At 41.0% G+C, this 23,842-nt stretch overlaps 1 protein-coding gene across 6 annotated transcripts in view; it reads right to left on the minus strand.

Moving 5' to 3' along the window:
* The window catches only part of Tnrc6b (trinucleotide repeat containing adaptor 6B), a 248,970-nt gene that overhangs the window by 60,878 nt on the left and 164,250 nt on the right, over nt 1-23,842 (minus strand). For 4 of the 6 annotated variants that reach the window (XM_078052689.1, XM_078052688.1, XM_078052690.1 and 1 more), the window contains 4 exons: nt 19,538-19,625; nt 14,462-14,483; nt 5,343-5,681; nt 420-2,768 (listed from right to left, as the gene is read on the minus strand). In XM_078052689.1, coding sequence (XP_077908815.1) covers nt 420-2,768; nt 5,343-5,681; nt 14,462-14,483; nt 19,538-19,625 — 2,798 coding nt within the window. Of the gene's footprint in view, nt 1-419; nt 2,769-5,342; nt 5,682-11,699; nt 11,759-14,461; nt 14,484-19,537; nt 19,626-21,785; nt 21,805-23,842 lie in introns of those variants that run through there. The other 2 variants (XM_078052691.1, XM_040277725.2) reach the window with 2 other exon arrangements.

Raw genomic sequence — 23,842 nt, forward strand, 5'->3', positions numbered from 1 at the left:
TTAATTCACAATAAAAGGTGGGAGGACAGTGGTATTTTGGATTAAACAGAGGGGAATGAAGGGAGTGGAAGGATGGGAATAGGATTGATAGTAGAATGAATCGGACATTATTACCCTATGTGCATATAGGATTACATCACCTGTGTAACTCTATATCATGTAAAACCAGATGAATAAGAGATTATACTCCATTTATTTATGATATGTCAAAATGCATTCTACTGTCACATATAACTAATTAGAACAAATTAAAAAATATATTAAGGGGGGAAAAAAAGACAGGTTCTCTAGCAACAAAGTAGAAGCTGCAGGAAAGACTCTCAGAGTGAAGTCAAGTTGAACAAATAAACTTTAACTAAAATGCCTTGGTCTAGGCTTTCGTTTCTCAATCAAACTTACGAGAAAAAGCCGTTGCTTACCAGATGCTGATTTTCCAGTCATCGGGGTGGGCAGGTTCGGTTCTCGAGGTGCTGGGCCCCCTTGGGAATTCTTATCCCACAGGTTCACATTCTTGTAGTTGTAACTGCTAGGGTCTCCCCATGCTGAAGTGCCGTCATCGATGTCCATTTTCCGACTAATTGACTGTGGGGATGGCTCTTCCCAACCACTGGGTTCCTCATCCTTAGGAGTCACAGGCTGGGGCCCGCTGCTCCAGTTGGAATTGGAAGGCCGAGCACTGCCTGGAGGTGGTGGGGGTGGGCCACCCCATGAGCCAGAAGCCTCTGGTTGTGGTGGCGGTGGCTGCTGTGGCTGCTGTGGCTGTTGGTGCTGTTTATTCCAGGAACTGGGCTGCCTGCCTGCCTCATTCCATGCGGGGGACCTTTTGCAATCTTCCCACCCACCTTTTGAAGTTAGGCTTGCATTCCCACCGTTACCCCAAGTTCCAATTTCGTTCTGCCCTCCTTCACCCCACCCAGACACAGGCTTACTTGTAGAACTTTCCCAGTTGCTGTTTTTTGCTGGATCAACTTCCTCTCCCCAACCATTCTTCCCAGAAGTCCATCCTTGATTAGGCTGGCGTCCACCTCCCCACCCCTGATCCTTGCTGGAATTCTCATTCCAGGAGGAAGGTGTCTTTTCATCTGGTCGTCCTCCTCCCCAGTTGGAAGAATTGTTGTTCTTATAGTCATTCCAGCCTCCTGTGTTCTTGGGGTCTTTCCACTCTGTTGAGGCTGAGAGCTCCCCCCATCCAGACTTCATTTGATTGCTTTGGCTGGGTGCATCTCCCCAGCCCCCTGAGTTCTTGGTCTGTGTGGCAGCGCTCTCCCACCCCTCAGTTCCTTTGTCAGACTTCCCCTCAGGCCTCGGCACCTCTTCAATATCCCACACGGTGTCCTGCTTAATTTGAGTTTGGCCCCAGCCAGTGTTTGACAGCACCCTGGGATCCAAATCAGTTCGGCTCAAAAGAGTCTGCAAGACAGCCTGGCAATCAGGATGTGTGGGCCTGTATGACCGACGGCCAGAATTATGACTGTCACTACTTCCTGCTTTGTGGTTGCTTCCAGTGCTTTGACCTCCAACTTCACTTCCTGTGGAGCTGGAAGATCTTCCCCAACAGGGAGCCTGGGCATTGCCTTGGTTTTCAGGGAGGGGGTGGCCCTTTTGATTGTCCCATGCTCCAGTGCTAGAATTTGGTTGGTTTGGACCACTCCATTCTCCAATTTTCAACTCATCAGACCCAGTCGGCTGTTTCCATTCTCCCTGAGAGACCCCAGATGTCATTTTGTTCCCTTCACCCCATTTGTTGTCATTAGAGTCCTGAGGGCCAAAGTTCCAGGACCCACCCGTAGACCTGTTATTGTTGTCCCAAGAGTCATTTTTTGACCCAGTTGATTTCTGAACAGAAGCTCCTTTCCAGGAGTCCTCTCTATCTTTTCCATTGTTCCCATTGTTTCCAGAATTGCTTTGTCCAGAGACTGTGTCAGTTCCAGAAGGCCCCCTAGCTGCACCCCAAGATCCAACGCTCCCAGTCTTTCGATCTCCAGTGCTTTGTGAAGGGGCATCAGTGCTCCTGGAGGTGTTCCCCAAGCCCATTCCAAAGGGCATTCCCTTATTCTCCATGGGGTTTGGTGAACTTAAGTTCAAGGAGTTAGTGTTTCCATTTTTTGGTCCATCAGTGTTATGAATTTGAGCCTGTTCTCTGCCAGAGACAACAAAATTAACACCCGCATTTTCCATCTTTGACTGCTGTTCCCTGGATGCCTGACCTACTGTGCTAGCCTGTGCACTGGAATTACTATTATCTGTTTCCAATGCCCCTTTCCTAGAAGTTCCTTCTTGGACCAGTGCTGGCCAGGCAGATGGGTTGCTATTTGGGTTAAAGTTGCTGAAGCCAGAGCCAGGTCCGATTCTGTCCTGACCACTCACATTCCTCCAATTTCCTAGTCCACTGTTGCTCTCTGTAGTAGAGTTGGAAGATTGAATAGATTTAGCCTTAGGGTCAGATTTCCAGACCCCAAGATTACATTCGTTCCCAGAACTTGCAGACTGGCACTGGCTCCCTTTGCCTTTGTTACTAGTGGTGCTTCCTGGCAGAGTGCTCTTCTCAGAGCCAGGGTTCGAGGCACTGTTGTTATCGGTGGTGTTTTCGGATGAAGATTCAGTGTCTTTGCTGGCAATGCAAGGCCACTCTTCCATGTCAGACCCGTCTACAATCACCTTGTCCCAGATGTGAATTGGGTTGGGGGAGGCGCCGTTGTTGGAGGAGGCTCCCGGGCCCCAAGTGGAATTTGCATAATTTGAAGCAGCAGCACCTCCAAGGGTTGACTCTGGAAAAGACATGATCTCATCAATCACAGCTGCACATGCATTATTATCAGTAATACCTAGAGCTCAAACTGCCCCTATGAGAGTTCATTTCATCTCCCCACAGACTGGCTTCTCTGTCCAGATGCTTGTCTTGGCTGATGGCATCACACCTGTCTGAGTCATTACTTATCTTTCATCTGCTTGATGCTGTATCTGCTAAATCTAACTCCACACCATCTCTCAAAGCTAGCTCCCTGTCATTTCTAACAGCAGAGAAGGACCTTCTTGTATCTTGAGATACATGCAACAGCACCCTAAACTTGCCCCACATCTCCAATCTACTCTATACTCCCAACTGGAGTTGTCTTTCCTAAAACACACCTGTGAGTCTATCAATCACTGCTATCTCAGAGCCTTCCACAGTTCCTTAATGCTCAAGAACAAAGCTAAATTCCTTGGCTTGGGGTTTTGATCAAGATGCTCTATGACCCAGGGCCAACCAATCTTTCTAGTCTTATCTTCAATGACTTCCTATGCAAGTATCTACATTCCTCAATAGTGTCTTCTCACCTTGGCACCAACTGTTTTTTCCTCCTGAATTCACTCATCTTTCTGGGCTTGGTTCAAATGCCATTTCTTCTATGAAGCTGTTTTTGAGCTCAAAAGCTGAAAATAACCTTTCCCTGTCTCATTTGTCCAGTGCTGTAGCACCATATTTACATCTTCCCTTCTCTGTAACGTGTGTCCCTGTCAGAGCCCCTATCTTGCTGGTGTGTTCCCCACAAGGCTAGTGTGGGGCTGCTCAGTGAGCACCTGCTGAGGTGAACGAGCACCTATGAATTGTTGCTAGAGCAGGTGACTACAGATCAGACAGAAATCTTATTCTGACATATCAGCCCAGCAGAACATACTTTGATGGCATTTACCATATTAGGTGGTAAAATGTGACATGTTTTTAATGAGAAAATTTCAAGTTACTTTTAATTCTTTTAATCAGGGAGCTTTAAATCAATATGAAGTTCAAAAAAGCACTACATAGAACTGTATAGAAGTAAGGGAGCAAAGAATCTCAAGCTCTTGAGATGTAGGGAAGTCTTTGATTTTGTGTGTAGACAAAAGAGATTCTGACTCACACTGCACCTTTGTTTCTGAACCTTGGCTACACAGGGAGTGGAAACACAGAGGACCATCTCCTCACATGTCTTCCTTTGCAACTGGTTCCTGGAGCCAGGAAGGAGGGGCCATGAGGATCTTCCCTATTCATCTAGGACTGGCCTGAAGCCACCACAGGAAGCCTCATGGGTAGAGCTACTTCTGCATGAAGACTGAGTCACCACTAGGTTTGTTCCTGTCCTTATTTTTTACAAGAGGTATTGACAGAATTTTCTAGGAAATTCATTGTTCAAACTTAGAACTCAAATAAAGCATCCTTTTAGTGTCAAATACACACTGGCCTTAATAGTGTTTGAGCTCTGAATTTTAATACAACCTCAAAAGATGGTTGAAATTAATATGAAAAAAATATTAGATGGTTGAAATCTGTTAATAAGCTTTAAAAAAAAAGGAACCTATAAATTTTTAGCTGTTGGTTGACTAAGTATTCAACTATTAAAAACTCTTAAAACTTGTCTTCTTTAGAGTGTATAACAAAGTTCAAAATTCAACATCCTTGAAAGAAACAATGATATTAAAGAATTTGGTAAATAATTATAGAATGGCATTATTTGGTGCCCCCCACCCCCTCCAGGATTCTATATCATAATCCCAGAGGTCATTCTCTCTCTCTCCTCCTGGCATTCTGGCAGAACGAGCCGCCCTGCAGCCTCACCTTCAATTCTTCCCTGAACATGTGCTCGTAAGGCTCTTGTCTGAGGAGACAAAGGGCCCAAGACACACTGAGTCTCTGGCAGAGCACACTTACAGGATACTAAAGCCCACTTTTGGAGAACTGCCCATGTACTTTTTTTTAAATTGGAAATTATTTATTAACACTCTTGAAGATCATTACAATTAGGAAAACGGTAATATATATGTGAACATGTTAAACACAAAGTTGCAATATCTAGAATTTTACTTCTCATAGTCTTAGTATGTATTTGAAATTCTGTCAAATTTTATTTTGACTACAGCTGTTTGGTCATTTGAATGCAACTTTTCTTTTTGATAATTCATTTGTTATTTTCCTTTTCTTTACTCTTTTAAATCTATCCTCTTTTTTTTTCCCTTTCTCTCAGTTCGGTTCTATGTCCATATCACCTTAGAATTCACTCTATTCTAGGCCACTGATTCTTTCAGGCAGTCTCTCATTGTCCTGTCTTCAATGATTTTTCAGAGGTCTTATAGAGGTTATGCGTTTTTGCACATTAAAAAAATTTTTTTTTTAGTAGCTGTATCCTTGATTTTTTTTGGGGGGGGGGTGGTGATGCTAAGGATCAAACCTAGTGCGCTGCTCATATACCATTTTACTCTGGGATCCTTTTTCATCTTCTGAATAATCCCAAGTGTCTACATCATTAACTGTTCTTTCACACCAAGTCCCTCAAACAAAGCGCACTCTGGGAGGCTGCAAGGCACCCCTCCCGACGCGGGCTCACCTGGCGCAGTCCCACTCTCACTCTGCAGCAGCGCTCCTGTCACTTGTGCGTTGTTTGGGTTTGCTCCAGGTGCTGTGCAGGGAGGAGGCCCTGCCCCACCCCCCAGCATGCAGGACGGTGGAGGGGGCTGCCCACGTTTTAGTAACACTTTGTGGTCCTGCTGGCAACGGAATCGCGGCGGCACCTCCCGAGGCATGTAGCGGGCGGCGCTTGGCGGTTGTCCGTTCGGCACTGCCACCCTTTTGGCATTGTTGCCACCATTGACTGGTGGCGATGGAGAGCTGCCAATTGGGCTGGCGGCCGTTGGTTGGCTTAAACTTGGTTTCGTCACTTCGGGCACTGAAAGAAAGGGGTTGGGAAAGTCTTTGAAATCAAATGAACTTTTTTATTTTTAAGAAAAGTTACACGAGATCGATTCTAACAAGGCAACTCTTCTCTTTTCACTGTACTCTTGAGGGACATAGTTTTCACAAATTCTTGCCACCATCTTCAATTTACCGAGGGTACAGGGGATGTGGTGGATGATGGTGACAAGGATTAAAAGACAGCGACATCAAGGAATGACATTCCATCAATGAAGGGGGAGAAGGAAAGCAACTATCACTCACTCCTCCAAATCAATGATGGAATTAATTCCTGAAAGGGCTGACTAGCAAGGTTGTCCACAGCAAAGTCCTTGGTAAAAGGATCAGCCTCAAAGTCGAAATTTCCCTCTTCTTCATTCATTTTCATAAAAGATTGACCTTTGTCTTGGATACAGTAGTGCAGGTCTATAGTCCCAGCTACTTGGGGGGCTGAGGCAGGAGGATCACAAGTTCATGACCAGTGTTGGTAACCAAACAAAACCCTGTCTAAAAATAAATACATTTTTTAAAAAGCCATGGAGGGGTGGTGCTGGGGATATGACTGTGTGGTAGAGTGCTAGCATGGGCAAGGCCCTGGGTTCAATCCCTAGAGTACAGTGAAAGGAAGGAAGAAGGGGAGGGGGGGATCGAAAGAAGGAGGGAGGAAGGAAGAAAAAGATTGTCCTTTGTGCTCCCTTCCTACAATACCCAGGTGAAGTGCTTAAACACATTCATCTGTGCTCTTGGAACACACTGTCCATCTTTCCCCACCACAAAATTTACCAGATTATGTTGAAATCCACCATTTATAGGTCCCTCTCCCTCACTGATCACTAATCCCTCAAGCGAGGGATCAACATTCATGGGCCTGACAAGGAGTAGAAGCCACCGGGGAACCTCAGGGCTGAACAGTCACATAACTTGACTTGGCTTTGGTTCCTATAGTCACCTGAACTCAAATGCCTGCTTGGCCTTCTATGTAAAAATCAGAAACTTATATAATCTCATAGCTTCCCCCCCCCACCCCAAAGATGTGATGTTTTCACCCCTAGTTCTTGAATGAATTTAGAAATTTTAATATGTAGATATTTTCCCTATTTGCTTTAAATAATTTAATTTTTACTTTAATTTTTAAAATGGTAAACAGCATGGGAACATACAGGGCAGCCATGAAGCTGTATGAGGGATTCTTTAGCCCTCATTCCCCGCAGCCCTACAGAGGTTCTCCTAGATCTGCACCTCCTTCTTCATTCTAGCAAAAGACCACTGCTCTGCCTGGAGAATAGTGCCTGGCAGTGTTTCAGAAATAACCACCAGGAATAATCTGAGGCCTAAATAAATCCCCGCCACTCAGAATAATATTGGGGCCAGCTCTGGTGGCAGTACTGCTTTTACTGCTGAAATGATGCTGGGCCAGCATGTTGCCATTTAACTGGATCCGTTATGAGGAGAGACAGACATCATCAGAAATCAGGGGCCCAATATCTCACTACTGAACATTAGAAAATACTATGAGTGACAGGAGAAGTAAGTTTCAGGCAACGCCTATGTCTACCCTTAGCCAATCAAAGGCAGTCTGGCCTTCCAGTAAGGAAGAGAGTAGGGGGTGGGCAGAGGACCTATATTAAGAAAATAAACCAATCAGGTCTGGGGATGTAGTTTGGTGGTAGAGCACTTGCAGGACAAGCATGAGGCTCTGGGTTTTATCACTAGTACCATACAAGGAAGCAAGGAAAGAGGGAGGGAAAGAGGGAGGTGGGGAGAGGGGTAGAGAGAGGGGGTAAAAAAATCAATCAATGTTAATATTAATATATTACCCTCTTCAGGACCTACAAAAGCTGATAGGTAAATAATTGACAAATGAGTAAAAAAAGATTATGATTTCTTTTCTGTTTCTGAAAGATTCCGCCTGGCATTACCATCCACTTTTCTTTTATGGTAATAAGCAAAGGGAGAGAAGGTTCTTTCTAACTGGTTGTTAGGATGGAAGAAGCTATGCTTCTGTGTGGCTGCCCTTCTAAAGGGGCTACAATCTTCACTTTAAGTCAGCCAGGCAGGCTATATGCCTGAACTCATTTCCTAAAAAGGAATAAAACAAAGAACAGTTTTAAATGACTGAGAACACCAGTTTGACTAAAGCCAATCTAAGAAATCTGGTGGACAACAAATATTATGGAAGTGCCCAAACTCCTCAAGGGTACTTTCCCACTATCAGATCAGAGACTGGAAGAACTATTAATGATAAAGTCATTTAAAAGCAGAAACACAACTCAACTACTTTTCCTCTAATATGGAACTGTCTTGGAAGATCAGTCAATCGAAACTCTAGAACACAATCAGAAAAAGCCTATAGGACCATGCAAGTCTGAGTGAACTGTGCTTCAGGATTGGAATGGATTCTTATTCTATTTCTTTTATCACATTTCCCTTTGAATTCAAGACCTGAAGGCATTTCAAGGACCATCAAAATTCCTTGACATTAATTGCACAGTGATCCACCTGCTAGGCAGAAAGTCAGACCCAACAAGATGCCCCAAGTACAAAATGAAGGCACAGGAATCCATGTGGGTACCCTGAAATGCTCCAGAACATCAAATGACAACTGGGAGGAAAATTCGCAAAAAGTCTGAATGTGTCACCTTTTGGGCCCGTTCTTTTCTGAATCTTGATGATATGTAGGTTGTAGCATACATATTTCTGAAGGTGAACTGCTTAAAATAAGACCGTAGTTTCTCATTTTCCAAAGAAAAAGTCTGTGACTTTAAACATGGTCTCTGTGTTACAGAGACACTAGAGGAAAAAAAAAAAATGCTGGGTATCCTATTTTCTAATTTCCACTCAATCTATTTTTAAAAATCATTTACATGCTTCAATGACTCAGTCTTTCCCCTTTCCCAATCCTTTTATTTTATACCTTTCTCATATCTTATAGTTTGAAGTTATAATTACCTATATTTCTGCAAATACCAATGAGATGCTACTTTCTCAGAAGAAAGCATTCAGGCCAGTTTCTGAATTTTTAAAAAGTATATGTATATAACAAACCCAACTGCACAGGACCAATATAAACCACAATTTCCTTTAACAATCTTGATAGAATCAAACATTTTAATAGTACCTAGAAATGCTTTTAAGGTAGTAGTTAAAATATAAATCAAACCCAGATATTATTTCTGGCTAACAATTTAAAATCACATGGCCTAGTGACCCACAGTGAGTAGCTGATGAAAACTGAGCAACTTGCAGTAACCCCCAAGCACTTCTTCCCTCCCCCTCATTCCTCACCCTGGTTTCTGTCCCCAACATTTCCCTCCTCTTAAGTCACTCATGGTCTTCAGTGCACTAGTGGCACTCATGGACTTTTTGGTCTTCAACTCATCCACAGCTTCTGACCCTGCTGGTCACTCCTCCTGCTCTGTTTTTGTGACCTACACCTGCTAGCTCTTTAGCTCTTCCCTTTTCTTTGTGGGTTTCTCAAACTCTAGATTAGGGGTCAGCAAACATTTTGTAAAGGGCTGGATAGCAAATATTTAGGCTTTCTTGGCCCTTAAGGTCTTCATTGTTAATAGCCCAACTCTGCATTTGAAAGAACCAAAGACAATGCGTAAACAAAGTGTGGTTGGGTTCCAGTAAAACTTTTCTTATGGACAGTGAAATATCAATTGATAACATTTTTACATATCATGATATATGATTATTCTTTTTTCCCCCATAACCTAAAAACATAATAATTTTTAGCTCATGAGAAGTACAAAAATAGGCAGCAAGTCAGATGCATGGTTGGCAACCCTTACTTTTAACTATTCTCTTAATCATAATTATAAAATGGCAGCTGAAGTTGTGCCTTAAAAAAAAACAACAACAAAGAAAAATCAAGCTGGGTATGCTGGCAATGCCTATAGTCCCAGCTATTCTAAAGGCCTAGGCAGAAAGACTGTGAGTTAGAGACAGAGGGGGTGGAGGCAGATGTCAGTGGTATAGAGGCTCTGGGTTCAATTCCCAACACCAAAAAATAAATGTACAAATGAATGGAACAAAGGCAAAAATAATAATAATAAATTAATGTGAAGGTGGGGCTTGCACTCTTCCCACACTGACGCTTCCTGAGCATGTGACACATTCTCTCATGCTGAGGTGTTAAATATGATTTGTGTAAATGTCTCACAAATCACTATCTCCAGCTCAGATCTCTTTTGCCCTTCCCCTTCTTCTTAGTTCCCTGGTTCTAAATCCCATTATCTCCTATCATAACGAATGAAATCACCACCCAAATGTTGCAACCAAATTAGCACCTTGGCAGGTATCTGAGACTCCTCACTCTGCCCCTGCTCCAAAACACACACCACCATCCATCAATCTGGAGTTTAACTATAGTGTCTCTCCAATTCCTTTCTTCTTGTCTACTATCACTACTCATAATCAAGTGAAGCTTTCATTATCTCCCATCTGCACTATTTTTGTGCCTGCTTATTTGAGTCACATTCATTCACTCTCTTAGGGTCAGCCAGTTCTCTCTTTCAACCATATTAGAACATACAGGTATCTCTACACAGTATGAAGGTTGCTACAAGTAGTGTATAATTTAAGAGAGAAGGACCATTCTGCCATTAATAATTAAAATAGACTCAGTGTTATTCCAGCAACCACTATGCACTCACTCTAACAGGCCTTCTACAAGCTCAGAAGAAAAACAAGAGTTATAGCCAATGTACTGCAATACCATAGCCCCAGCTGCTGGTGGAAAGTGCTGTGCTCCAGATGTGTACCAGTGGAGTAAAGAGGCAAGGTTATGAATTATTGCTTTGAACCATACTATCACCCAGTGTTGCTTACACTAAATACATTCACTGTTATTTAGCTTATACTGAGTAGAAGATTTTTCCCATTGCTTTGACTCATCATTGGTACTTTTGGACTCAGAATAAATCTGAATAAAACACATGACAGATATTTACTAAGGAAATGTGAAATGCCAAGCACCAGAACCCTTTAGATCTTTGAAGACAATACCTGAGATTTCCCAAACGGGAAGCCTTCTCCTGGGAGCTAAACAACCCCAGGTGCTTAAATCTTCCTGAAATGACCAATTCCTTGACCAGCCTAGAATGAACTTCACAGAGTCCAGAGAGGACCATCTCTGTCCCATTTCATATTGTGGTGCCCACTACAGAAATAGTAATTTACTTCTTGGACACTACAGATACACAAATATCTCTAAGGTCATGCTAGCTTTCATAAACCAGTCATTTCAGAAAGCCAGCCATCACCCAAACACTTTTTTTTTTTTAGAGAGAGAGAGAGAGAGAGAGAGAGAGAGAGAGAGAGAGAGAGAGAGAGAGAGAGAGAGAGAATTTTTTAATATTCATTTTTTAGTTTTTGGCGGATACAACATCTCCGTTTGTATGTGGTGCTGAGGATCGAACCTGGGCCGCACGCATGCCAAGCAAGCACGCTACCACTTGAGCCACATCCCCAGCCCCACACCTTTTTTTTTTTAATTTTAATTTTTTAGTTTTGGTTGTAGTTGGACACAATATCTTTATTTTATTATGTTTATATGGTGCTGAGGATTGCACCCAGGACCTCGCACTCTACCACTGAGCCCCAGGCCCAGCCCACCCTAACACCTTTTAACAAGGCTAAATGTTTATATTCAAATTCCTCCATTACAAAATCAATGCATTTGCTCTTTTTACTTCCAATCTGACTCTTTATACCAGTTAAATTTCAACTTATCAAATCTTGATCTATTACATCAATTCCTGAAACTCTTTTGATTTTAAGTCTAATGTCCAACACGGAGGATCTGTGCTGATGTCCAAAGGAGTTTTTTCTTCTTCACTACCTGAACGGCAGATCCAGCTCTAGCCCTGTCACAAGACCACCACTTAAAATCTGTCCTATTCCCAACTCATGAATTCTCACCACCTTTTTCTTTTTTTTAAATGATGGGCGATATAAGGAAAAACATGTAATGAACCAACTGTTTCTCCAAAATACAGAAAAATCTTACTTCAGTCCTCTGTACAACCCAAGACTTGGCACCAACAGTCTTTTCTTTTTTTCTTATAGGGTCTGTTGGGGAAACAGGGGTAGATTCAGAGTTAAGGGAAGATTGCCTGAGGAAGATATCACTTGGGGGAGATGGAAAGGACCCAGAAACATCAGCTGAGGAAAGAGAAGAAGGAGACAGATAAAGTACCCAACAAAGAAGTGGCTTCAAAACTGGGCAAAAAGTACCAGCAAGGTCAGGACCTCCCTCTACTTACAGTCTAACATACCTCAGGAATAATTTTTATTTTTACTTCCTGTCTACTCCTCCATTTTAACAACTAAACCCCTTAGGAGACCTAAGACAGGCTTCTCAGATTACTTTAGGATTATGTGGCTTTGTTTTCTGATTGAGGAGCTGGAGTTAGGGAGAATATGGAGACTATGAAGCTGTATTCTATCTTTGGTAGGCATGAAAAAAGACCCTACTGGAAGGAAAATTTGGTAGTGAATAGAAAGGAATTTTTTTTCCTTTTGGTACCAGGGATTGAACCCAGGGGTGCTTAAACACTTTTTATTTTGAGAGATCTTGCTAAGTTGCTTATAGCCTCACTAAATTGCTGAGGCCAGCCTTGAATTTGTGATCCTCATGCCTCCTGTAAAGCCCCTGGGATTACAGGTGTGCATCACCATACCCATCTTGGAAAGTTAGATTTTTAAGACTCAGGCAAATGTGTCTGAGAACAGACCTGGCACTAAAAACAAAACAAAAAAAGTCCCTCTTTGTTTTGAGAAACAATGCCTAGTAGATTTTCAATTTTCCAACAGAAATACCACTCATCATACAGAACAGTCTGGTCTACAGTACAATCAGAACCTGGCTTCAAGAGCATGAGACTTGTGGCCATGCCCAGAAACTCAAATCACCACATTCCAAAAACCACAGAGCCTATGTTGTCTAGGAAAATTCTATTTTTTTTAAATTGTTGTTCCCATAAATAAAAGTTCTTTTCTAAGCAGTGTGCTGGTTTAAAAAATATTTACACACTATTTCTATAAAGTATAATTCATATTTCAATCAAGTAATTTACAAAGATACTTCCCAAAAGAAGCCTACCCTGGACTGGGGACCGGATGAATGGACAAGGGGAAAATACTATTCTCTCTAACCAATTAAGATATAGTTTATAATGGTTTCTCTATTTTCTAAATCACTCTATAAAATCCCAGGCTATATTCTTCTTTGAAATTTCTTTGAAGAGAAATATATTCCAGTAATACTAATTATGTGAGAATTTGTTTTCCATAACAAAGTTTCCTAAGAAGCTAGCACTATCTTTATTGGTCTTTCATCACTGGGTGACATGCTTTGGACTGAGAGTCTAATAGAACAAAATAAAACAATGAGAAAACAATCATTAGAGGGCCTCCCATCATCGTTGACCTCTCCCTCATCCTTCTCCTCTCCTAAGTAATCAGCCACTTCTGATTCCCTTCATCCAGGGCAGTAGTTCTAGTGCACTAAGGTCACCTGCAGAGCTTTTCAAAAATACATCTGCTAGGGCTATGGCCTGAGGCTGTGAAAGTCTGGCCATGGCCTGAGCTAGTTAGTGCATTTTGACCACTGTATACAAATGAGTCTATGCATAGCTAATTGAGAAGCACATATTTAGGGAGGCAGCAATAAGAGCTATCTCAAGGAATTAAATCCCCATTCTTAAGGGGAACTGACCAAAAGTGTGATCATCACCAGATAAAACTACAAAATCAAAAATAAAAGGAGAGCAAAAACCAAAAAGGATGGAGACCATTATTGACAATGACCTGAAGGTTATCTGCTTCTGTTTGCAACATATCACACTATTTTCAAATGGTTAACCTATTCAAAATTAATTATGTTTAAAAAAGCATATTCTAAGATCAGTAGAAGAAATGGATTGGGGTGAGGCAGGATGAAAGGAAAAGGGGAAATACAGGGAATAATATTGGACAAATTATATTGTTATGTTGTGTGCAGGTACAAATATATAACAACATATCCCACCATTATATACAACTATAATGCCCCAATTAAACAATTTGGTGAAGAAAAAAAAAAAAAGCATATTCCAGGCTCTAGCTCAGAAGAGAATATGGATATCCTAATGTGAAATATGATTTTGATGCTGCCACAGATCAAAGTAGTTAAGGTACATAACTTCCCTCTGTAGTTCATATCCGTAATTAGGAGCTGGTGTTCTGTGTTACTGTTCCATGTAAAGTTTTGAAAAGGTTCAGTTCCAAATCCTGACTCATACTTGAATTGAACTCAGAAGTGCTTTACCACTGAGCCAAATCCTCAGCCCTTTTTATTTTGAGATAGGATTCAAACTTTAAAAAATCCAGTATTTACTCTTTTACCTCCTAAAAAGTTTTAATTCTAGCCAGGTGTGAGAATGCACTCCTGGAATCCCAGCTACTTTGGAGGCTGAGTCAGGAAGATTGTAAGTTTGGGGCCAGCCTCAGCAAATAAAAAATAAAAAGGGCTGAGGATGTAGTAGATCAGTGGTAGAGAGCCTCTGGATTCAATCCCTGTACCAAAAAAAAAAAAAAAAAAAAAAAAAGGCAAGCCAAACAGGAACTCTAATACAAGTTCTCTTAATTTGTCATTATGCTCTTCAGTGACTGCAAACAACCCACCTTAATGACTCTACACCCTCCATCTTTTAAGTAGACTGAAGGCTGAGTCAACAGTGCAAAATCTAAACAAAAGATTCTAATGAGTTGGCGGGGGGGAGATCTTACCTTTGGTTTTTTGTTCCGTGACCTGCAAAATAAACAGACACAAGTACATGAGATTTGCTTTTTAATTCAGAACTATAAAGACTACTTTAATTCTGATAACTCAGTTATTTCAGGTTGTCAGATACACAGTACACAGGCAGGGTTGAAACCCAGTAAAAGCAGCTGAGAGTCAACTCAGACACCCTTCTTGAGACTATGCCCACATGACCAGCTACAGCTTACATGATCACCACTGGGAAGAATTCTAAAAATAAAAATAAAACTTTAAATGCACTCCACACTCTTTAAATGATGCGATTCCTGAACTGGGAATGTTCTTTACCAGTCTGACTGTTATAACTAGAGAAAAATCAAATAAAATGTGGCCCAGAAACTAAATGAGCCATAGAGATAAAAGGTTTCCCCTATGAGTATGTACTCAAATACTTTTCATCTCAAATCTAAACAGCAAAGCCTCAGGGACCCATGATGAGAAGACACCAGAGATCATGGTGGGAAAGCAGGATTCGAAATGAAGCCTTGCTACTTTCCTGGCTGTACGTTCTCAGTTTTCCATTTATGTGCTGAATGGAGATAATAACAATCTCTCTCTACAAAAGGCCATATTAAGGATTAGATCAGATATCCTGTGCCAATGCTAAATGAATGTTTGCTATTATCAAAGTTTATTAAAATTGCATGATGTAGAACAATAAGGTTGGAATGAATATGTAAATTTTGTCAGGTGCAGTAGCACATGCTTATAATCCCAGCAGCTCAGAGGCTGGGGCAGAAGGATCACAAGTTCAAAGCTAATCCCAGCAACTTATCAAGGTCCTAAGCAACTCAGTAAGACCCTGTTTCAAAAGTAAAAAATAAAAAGGGCTTGGTTGGGATTTGGCTCAGTGGTTCAGTGCCCCTGGGTTCAATCCCTGGTGGTAGTGGTGGTGGGGGACCTGTTAATCTTTTAAAACACTTTTGCATTGGTTAACTGACTTCTGTAATAAACATTATTAGAAAATGAATTCATAATCTTACAAAAGAAGAGTTGTGGCTGGGGATCATACTGGGTTACATGAAAAAATGATTTTCTTTGAAGGGTATGTTCTGTAGCTAACCCAGTCCACCTCGAAAAGAATCCCAGCTGAATCCCAGATTCAGACTCTGAATCAGCTAAACCATTCATTCGTAGGACTTCCTGGAATGCTCCTACTTTCTTTTCTTTCTTTTTTTTTTAAAGATCAGTTAGTTTTTTGGGTTTTTTTTTAACCATTTATTCTTTTAGTTGTAGGTAAATACAATACCTTCCTCTGAGCCACAACCCTTGGCCCTCCTATACTCTTGAATTAGAAGATAAGCTAATTCTACAGTGAATTTGTGGAACACAGTATCTTTTTTTTTTTTTTAATATTTTTAGTTGTAGATGGTACAATACCTTTACTTTACTTATTTATATTTTTGTGGTGCTGAAGATCGAACCCGGTGCCTCACACATGCTAGGCAAGTGCTCTACCACTGAGCTACAATTCCAGCATGGAACACAGTATCTTAAAATGAATGTTTTCCAGTACTAATTGCTACAGAGCTCAAATCTATTGAAAATCCTCTGTATAACCCTCACTTATCCACAAATGAATGGATTTGCATTCACATGACAATTCCTTAAGGCAATTTAGGTTTTAAACCATTGTAAATATTTCTTACAACCCCACTTTGAAGATAGTTTTTTAAGTAATAAACCAAATAATGTCAAATATGTCTTATAATGTTTGTCCTGTTAAAAAAGCCAGTCCCTAGTCAGTGAAAAGCTACATAGTCAAAGCACGTGTTCTGCCAACACCACACAATGCTCCTTTGGCATCATCAGCCTCATGAATGAAGAGTCCTCCTTTGACACCTCCCTCATGAATGGAAATCTTAACACGGTATATTCAGGGGTGGCTTTGGAAACAGTAGAGTGACAGTCATTGAGAACAGCGGAAAAGGCTCACATTTAATTTCTGTGTGAAAGTAATTTAGTTTTAGCTTTAAATAAAAGCTAATTTTATAATTATATACTTATCTTTCATGGCCCCCTCCTGCTCCAACCACCAGGGATGGGACCCATGGCCTCAGCCGTGCTAAGAGAGCACTCTACCACTGATGTCCATCCCTACCCTGCCATTATTCATTCTTTTTTCTTTTTTAGTTGTCAATGGACCTTTGTTTATTTGTTTGTTTATGTGTGGGGCTGAGAATCCAACCCAGTGCCTCACTCTCTCTAGGAAATCGCTCTACCACTAACCACAACCCCAGCCCCATCATTAACTCTTGATCACTCACTTAGTTATTTGAGTGACTACAGGGCACAGGCACTGCCCCAGTTACTAGTAACACAACATGAATGAAACTTCAAGACACTTCCAGCCAGTCTAAAGGGGAAGACAGATGCTAAAAATGGTTATATGGCAAGGAATCAGGCAGTGAAAAGATGTGGAAGAACATGCTGGTCGAACAAGTGACCACATAACAGAACCTTGGGCACCTTCTCTATGATTCTATGTACTACAGCACATTTTATGCCTCCTAGCTTATCTTCACAATAAGGCAAACTTTGTGCTTTTTCCTCATTATTGCTAAAATGGAGGGGCTGGGGATGTGGCTCAAGCAGAAGCGCGCTCGCCTGGCATACGTGCGGCCCGGGTTTGGTCCTCAACACCACATACAAAGATGTTGTGTCTGCTGAGAACTAAAAAATAAATATTAAAAAAAAAAATTCTCTCTTTAAAAAAAAAAGAATTGCTAAAATGGAATTTAATTATGAAATTATGCATTCGCTCAGTTAACAAAACATTATCAAAAGCCATCAACCAGCCTATGTCAGTCCAGATTCTATATCAGCTGATCTAGATCATTTTAAGAGAAATAACTAAGTTTTTATTGTTCAAAATTAGCTACTTCAAATTTCTCAAGTGGTTTTCCAAATGCATAAGCTGCAAAAACAACATCATCTGCAGAAATAAACCCAATTCACTTTCCATTACATCCATACTCTCTTTTAAATTATTTTCCCATTAGTGAAATATACTATAAAAGTTTACAGATGCAGTTTTTAGTCATTTCTAGATATTGATAATTTTATTTTAAGAAAACTGTTATCTATGTGACGAATGAAAATGAAATGGACATTGACTAAAACAACCATGCTATTTGTCATCTTGTTAACAGCCTCTACTCAAGGCCCCTGGTGTCTAGCCTATAATCATCCATCCCCAAAGACTGCAAAATCTGATTTTTGTACCAATTTAGTAGATGAAATGTGTGAGTGCCTAGAAAGAAAGGAGGTTTTCTCTGAGGCTCAATCTCACATTTCTCCAATTATGGTGGTGTCAGGGTGTGAAAGACCCCAGGCAGGAGTCCACAATCAACAGGGACAATGCCACCAACATCCTAGTACTGGTGTGAGTGCACTCTGCAACCTCAGTGTTGAGCAACGTGGCTGTGTGCCCAAAAAAAGCTTCTGGGTTCTTATGTGGCTTCCTCTCTTCAGATTCCTTATCCAGAATTTTAGACAAGCTAACAAGCTTAGAAGAGGAACAGCAAATGTGAAGCAGGTACTCTGACAGCTGTGACAGGAAACACAACTCTATTAGGTACAAACAAACAAAATTAAAGTAGACAAAATCTTAAAAGAGCACAGCAATCTATTGCAGCACCAAATAACAATCAATGTTCTTTATCAAATAAAGTCAGACAGAAAACATAAAATTATATTTCATATGTTGAATATGGCAAGGTCATATGAATCCCAATTCTTAAAATATTTCCAGGAATTTTCTTATGCTGGTCCCTCACTAATTGTCTATTTCAAGACTTCAAAAAATGAAATTATGGAAAATGGTCATATCTAATGATGCTGGGAAAACCTGTAGTGCCCCTTACGTCTCAAGGTGGCTTGTGTCCAATTGCCCTGACTGTTCTCTACATCTAGAGGTCCCTCTGAACTGTGTAACTATTTACACCTCCTTAAACTCTGCCACCATAACTAGCAAACAGCAATGAGGCTCTGCTTCCCAAGTGTTTCAGGTGGCAGTAAATTGGCAGCAAATCCCTTCACCACCCCCAAAACACAGCAGGAACTCTGCTGAGTCAGGGGAAAGCAGGGGACAGACAGGGCAAGGGGCCAGGCTCAGAAGCCAATGGGGTGTGTGCAGGGTGTCTGATAGCTGTCACACAAATGCTTCAACTGACACCTGACAGCTGTCTTTTTCACCCCGATTCCACTACTCAATACTGGGAACTGAATCATGGAGCTATATCCCCAGTCCTTTTCATTTTGAGACAGGGTCTCATTCAGTTCCCCAGGCTGGGCTGAGGTTGTGGCTCAGTGATAGAGCACTTGCCTAGCATATGCAAAGCACTGGGTTTGATCCTCAGCACCACATAAAAATAAATAAATAAAATAAATGCAATGGGTCCAATTATGACTAAAAAATATTTTTTAAAAATTACCATTACCCTGGCTGGTCTCAAATATGTGATTCTCTGCCTGGGCCTCCAGAGTAACTGTGATGATAGACATATAACAGTGTGCCCTGCTCCTCTCTTTTCGTCTAGTATTTCTCTATTTTTTATAAGCAAATTCCTCAAATTCATGAACGCTCTAAATCAAACTAGCAGGCACACTGGGTCCTTTGAGGAACATTTCTGGATGCAATTATCAAAAGATAAACTCATCTAAACAATAATTTTATGGATGAACCAAAAGAACACCAGGGAACAATCCAGCAGGTTTTCAAGAGTCAAGTCTACAAACTTGTTTAAGATAGTGAAGATTCGATTATGATACAAAGAGGGATGTATAACAAGAGTCCAGAGCCCGGCAGCCCCGCCTTCCTCAACACCATGCTGCTGTTTTCATAGATTAGCGGCAGTGGTTCAACACCCATTTTATGATTAGTGCATAACTTTGCATAACTGAACTTTCTCCTTCACTATTTTTTTAATAAACTAAGGTCTCAAGTAGAAATATTAAGACATCAGGTACCCAAGCTACTAAGATAATCACTTATTCTGCAAGCTGGACAGATGTGAGACTTATTTAATTGGTTAACCCACCTTCTGAGTGGCTTCTTTTTTCTTTTTATCCTCTTTCTTCCTTTTCTTGTCTTCCATTAACTGTTCTTCCCTTTCTTGCTCCTTCTCTCTGTTAAAGTAAAGTCACATCAGAAGGTTACACATTTATATTCTCTCCACTTCTGTAGCAAAGTTCATCTCTATGGCTGAACAGAATATAGCATTTTACTTAAACTGAAAGTATGCATAAAGTTCACCACAATTAGGCATTCCCATATCTTGGTTTATCATCCCTTTTACAAAATATTAAGTTTGACTTCAATAAAGTCTATTAAAGTGGTCTGAATAATATTTAGCCAAAAGAATACACATGCATATGAGCACACACACACACACACACACACACACACACACACACACACGATTAATGTATTTTTTTCTTAATATTTTCTTAGTTGTAGATGGACACAATACCTTTATTTTATTTTTATGTGGTGCTGAGGATAGAACCCAGTGCCTTCCACACACGAGTTGAGCACTCTACCACTGAGCTACAACCCCCGCCCAGATTAATGTATTTCTAATCAGCAAAGGATCAAATTTGGATATAACAACATCCAACTGGCTTATGAAAATATTCATAATAATGCAGAATAAGTTAACTCCATTATGGTCTATATGTATTTATTATAATTTAATTGTTTCCCCTTTCCTTATTTTTCCTCTACATCTGGTTTGTTTGTTTGGTGCTAGGGATTAAACTCAGGGGTGGCTTTACAACTGAGCTACATCCCCACTTCTCTTTTTAGTTGTAGATGGGCATAATATTTTTATTTTATGTATATACATGTATGTATGTGGTGCTCCCATGTGCTAGGCAACCACTCTACCACTGAGCCACAATGCCAATCTCCCACCCTAGTTCTATTTTTTTACTCTTTGAGACAGAGTCTCAGTAAGTTGCTGAGACTAACCTTGAACTTGAGATCCTTCTATCTCAGCCTCCCATGTCACTGGGATTAGAGGTGTGTGCCAAGGCTCCTGGCTCACATTTTTTAAGAGTTGTATGTTTTACAAATTTTCTTAAAAAAAAAAAAAATTTTTTTTTCCAGTATGGGGGATTGAGCCCAGAGGTGCTCTGCCACTGAACTATATTCCCAGCCCTTTTTATTTTTAAAATAGGTTTTTCCTAAATTGTAGAGGCTGGCCTTGATCTTGGGAATCTGACAATCCCCAAGTCTAAGGCTGGATTTCTGTGGAATCAGGTTATATATACATCAGTCTAGGTGTGATAAAGCTCTTGGAGGAAAACCACTTGCAGCAGGGTGCCACTTTATGCAAATGGGTTTACAAAATATGGCCAGATGGATGTTGACCACCTAATGCAGGCTGACCACTGGTTCTGTTATTTGGCTCTAAGAACTTGCTTTCTCTGGTTTTAGGTGGAAGGAAAGTATGGAGTTCCACGTCCCTGTAACTAGGCTTCCACATTTTATAGTAAAGCTGACTACAGAAAAGGAGCAGCCGCTACGTGAATATCGCCTGCTAAAATATCTGGTGCTTTAAAAAAGCAAATTGCCATTTTTTTCCTAAGTCTAAAATTATGCTAAAATAAAAAGTTCCTTTTTGAAAGGTAATGTAAAAAAAAAGTTTTTAATTAGATACATTCTTAAAAAACAACTAATCTTTTCAAATACTTTTCCTACAAACAGGTAATTCAGGAAAAGAAACTAAAATTCTTGCTCACTAAAAGTGGTTTTATTTCCAAAACAAATATTTTTTGAAGCATTTTAGCAGACAGGCTGTACTTTTGCCCTGTTTTTTTTTTGGGGGTTTGTTTTTTGGTTGTTGTTGTTGTTTTGATACCATGCATCTTTGTAGAATTTAGTCTTCTCCTTAAATTTCATTTCCTTAGGGAGAATTTATTTTGCCAAACCTGACTTTAAAACCCTGTCACTGACTTCAGTGTGGCATTCACTTTTCTCCGACCTCAGCTGGCATATCAGCATCATTTATGGAGCTCTACAAAATCCCTCCACCGAGTCAGAGCCCCAGCAGAGGGTGGAGGACAATCGCACTGGAGGAAACCGGTGATGGTGGTGCCATACAGAGGGACTGACCAACAAAAAAATATATTAAGAATGACAACAGCCAGGTTTCTCACCATTGAGAAAAAGGAGTTACAAAAATGGAAGGGGAGAAAACGCAAACAAACCCTGTGAGATGGAATCAAAATTAATTATTAACATGAACTGTTTCACTATTCAGAAGTACAAATATCAATAAATACCAATGTCACTTGCAGAGTCAATGGTAGTAAGGTCTCAATGCTGATGTTTTCCGTTGATGGTGTACTGTGGTCTGCAGAAGAATGCTCGTTTAGAGATATACTACAGTGTTGGTGAAAGGACTGCGGGTGATGGGGCACTGGGTCAGCACTTTATTCTCAAATGAATGAGGAAAAAAAAGAAAGCTTTTCAAAACCATACAGATTCAAATTCTGTTAAGTTCGAGACTGTTTCCAAAAACAAAACAAAAATCCAAACAACAAACACAAAACTATTGCCCAGGCAGCACTCCTGATCAATTACACAGAAATCGCTAGGGACTTTTAAAGTCCCCCACCCGCAGAGGTTCTAATTCTAGAATATAAGCTGCCAAAGCAAGCACACCCCCAAGTGTTCCAACATGCAGCTAGGACTGAGAAGCACTGATCAAATTCTCATTCAAATATACACTTTAGAACTATTACCTTCTTTATACCTCAAAAATCAAACCTCTCCTGCAGCAACCAAATACAAAAGCCAGGTGAGGAGGTGGATCCAACCACTGCATAGAAGTTAGAAGAGAACTTCATCTCTACATATACAATTAGATGTAAAACCCCTTCCAAACTGCAAGTTAACTCATTCAACAAATTCAGTAAAAATATTCACTGAGTACTCAGTACTCTCCAGGCAATGCATGGCTTCCAGGCATGTACAGAACACAAGAGCAGAGCCCCTCAAATCCCTCCCAGCTACAATGTGCACTGCTAGCCCCAACCGCGTCAGCCATTTACCCAGGGTGTTGTACGAATCTCTTCCATGTGGGTCCTGATGTTGTCTAGGAGCTGGGTTTAATACCAGCTACTGTGCTTGCCATCCCAGTAGATAGACTTTGTTACTTCTACTTAATTTTTGACAGTACTGGAAGAATTAAGACACAGTATAGGTACACCAAAGATACAAGTATTATAATTCAAAACAAATCTGGAATGATAGAAACCTGTGTGTGTGTGTGTGTGTGTGTGTGTGTGTAGTGTGCGTGCGTGCGTGCGTGGTGTGTGTGTTGGGGATTGAATCCAGGTCTTAAACATGCTAAGTACAAGATTTACCAGCAAGCATCACTCACAATCCCAAACTATTAAAATACTATAAGGTGAAAAAATAATACAACAGCAATTCAAATTTTTATTTATGTATATATGTATTTACTGTACTCACTGTTGAGAGTACAAGCGCCTTTAAGAAAGTAATTCTTGTTGCCAGGGATGTGGCTCAGTGGTAGAGCACTTCCCTAGCATGTGCAAGATCTTGGATCTGAAGCCAGCACTTGGGGTTGGGGGTGGAGGGTAAAGGGAGCTATCCCTTGAATAAAAGGAAGCTATCCAATATGCACCTGAGCTGAGACACAGCAAGACTCTTGCTCGGTATATCTGGGTCCAGAACAGCAAAGATGCTGACAGCCCCCCAACACCTGCTGTGGCCTAGAGCTTAAGCCTCTGAAGGTTAGAGACCTGCAGGGGAAAACTAGGAGCCAGAGAGCTGGGCTACGCGCCCAAGTGCTGGCACTCAAAGCCAGTCCAGCCTCCACGTTTTTCCTTACCCAGTCTTCACTGCTGACATAAAAACCATCCTCCCTTTTATTGCCCAACACATTTTACCTAACTGTCAAGTCCTAGCTCAATATCCACTTGCTTCAATGAAATCTTGCCTGCCAACTCCAGTTCCCAAGAACCTTGCCCTCCTGTGTATACCCCATGTGGAACTGTGTACACCCTGCCTCTGTGTGGCCCTGGAAGCGTCTCAAGGTAGACATCACCTGTCACGGGCAGCATCTGGGCCTGTGAATGACCTTCTGTACCGCGGCTCTTACCAGGAATCTGGCAGGCAAAGAGTGGTTTGGGGACTCTCTGTGTTTTACCTCCCCCTACCAGGTTGCCCAGAGACTGATCCATTAATTAGGTGTCTAACATGAGCTAGACATTTTTCTGAGCTCTGGGATATGGCAGAAACAAAACCAGGCTCTAGCTTTCAGGGACCTTGCCTTCCAGCAAGGGATACAGGTAACAAACAGGGTACATTA

The sequence above is a fragment of the Ictidomys tridecemlineatus genome, chromosome 6, assembly GCF_052094955.1.
Source record: "Ictidomys tridecemlineatus isolate mIctTri1 chromosome 6, mIctTri1.hap1, whole genome shotgun sequence".
Classification (NCBI taxonomy): domain Eukaryota; kingdom Metazoa; phylum Chordata; class Mammalia; order Rodentia; family Sciuridae; genus Ictidomys; species Ictidomys tridecemlineatus.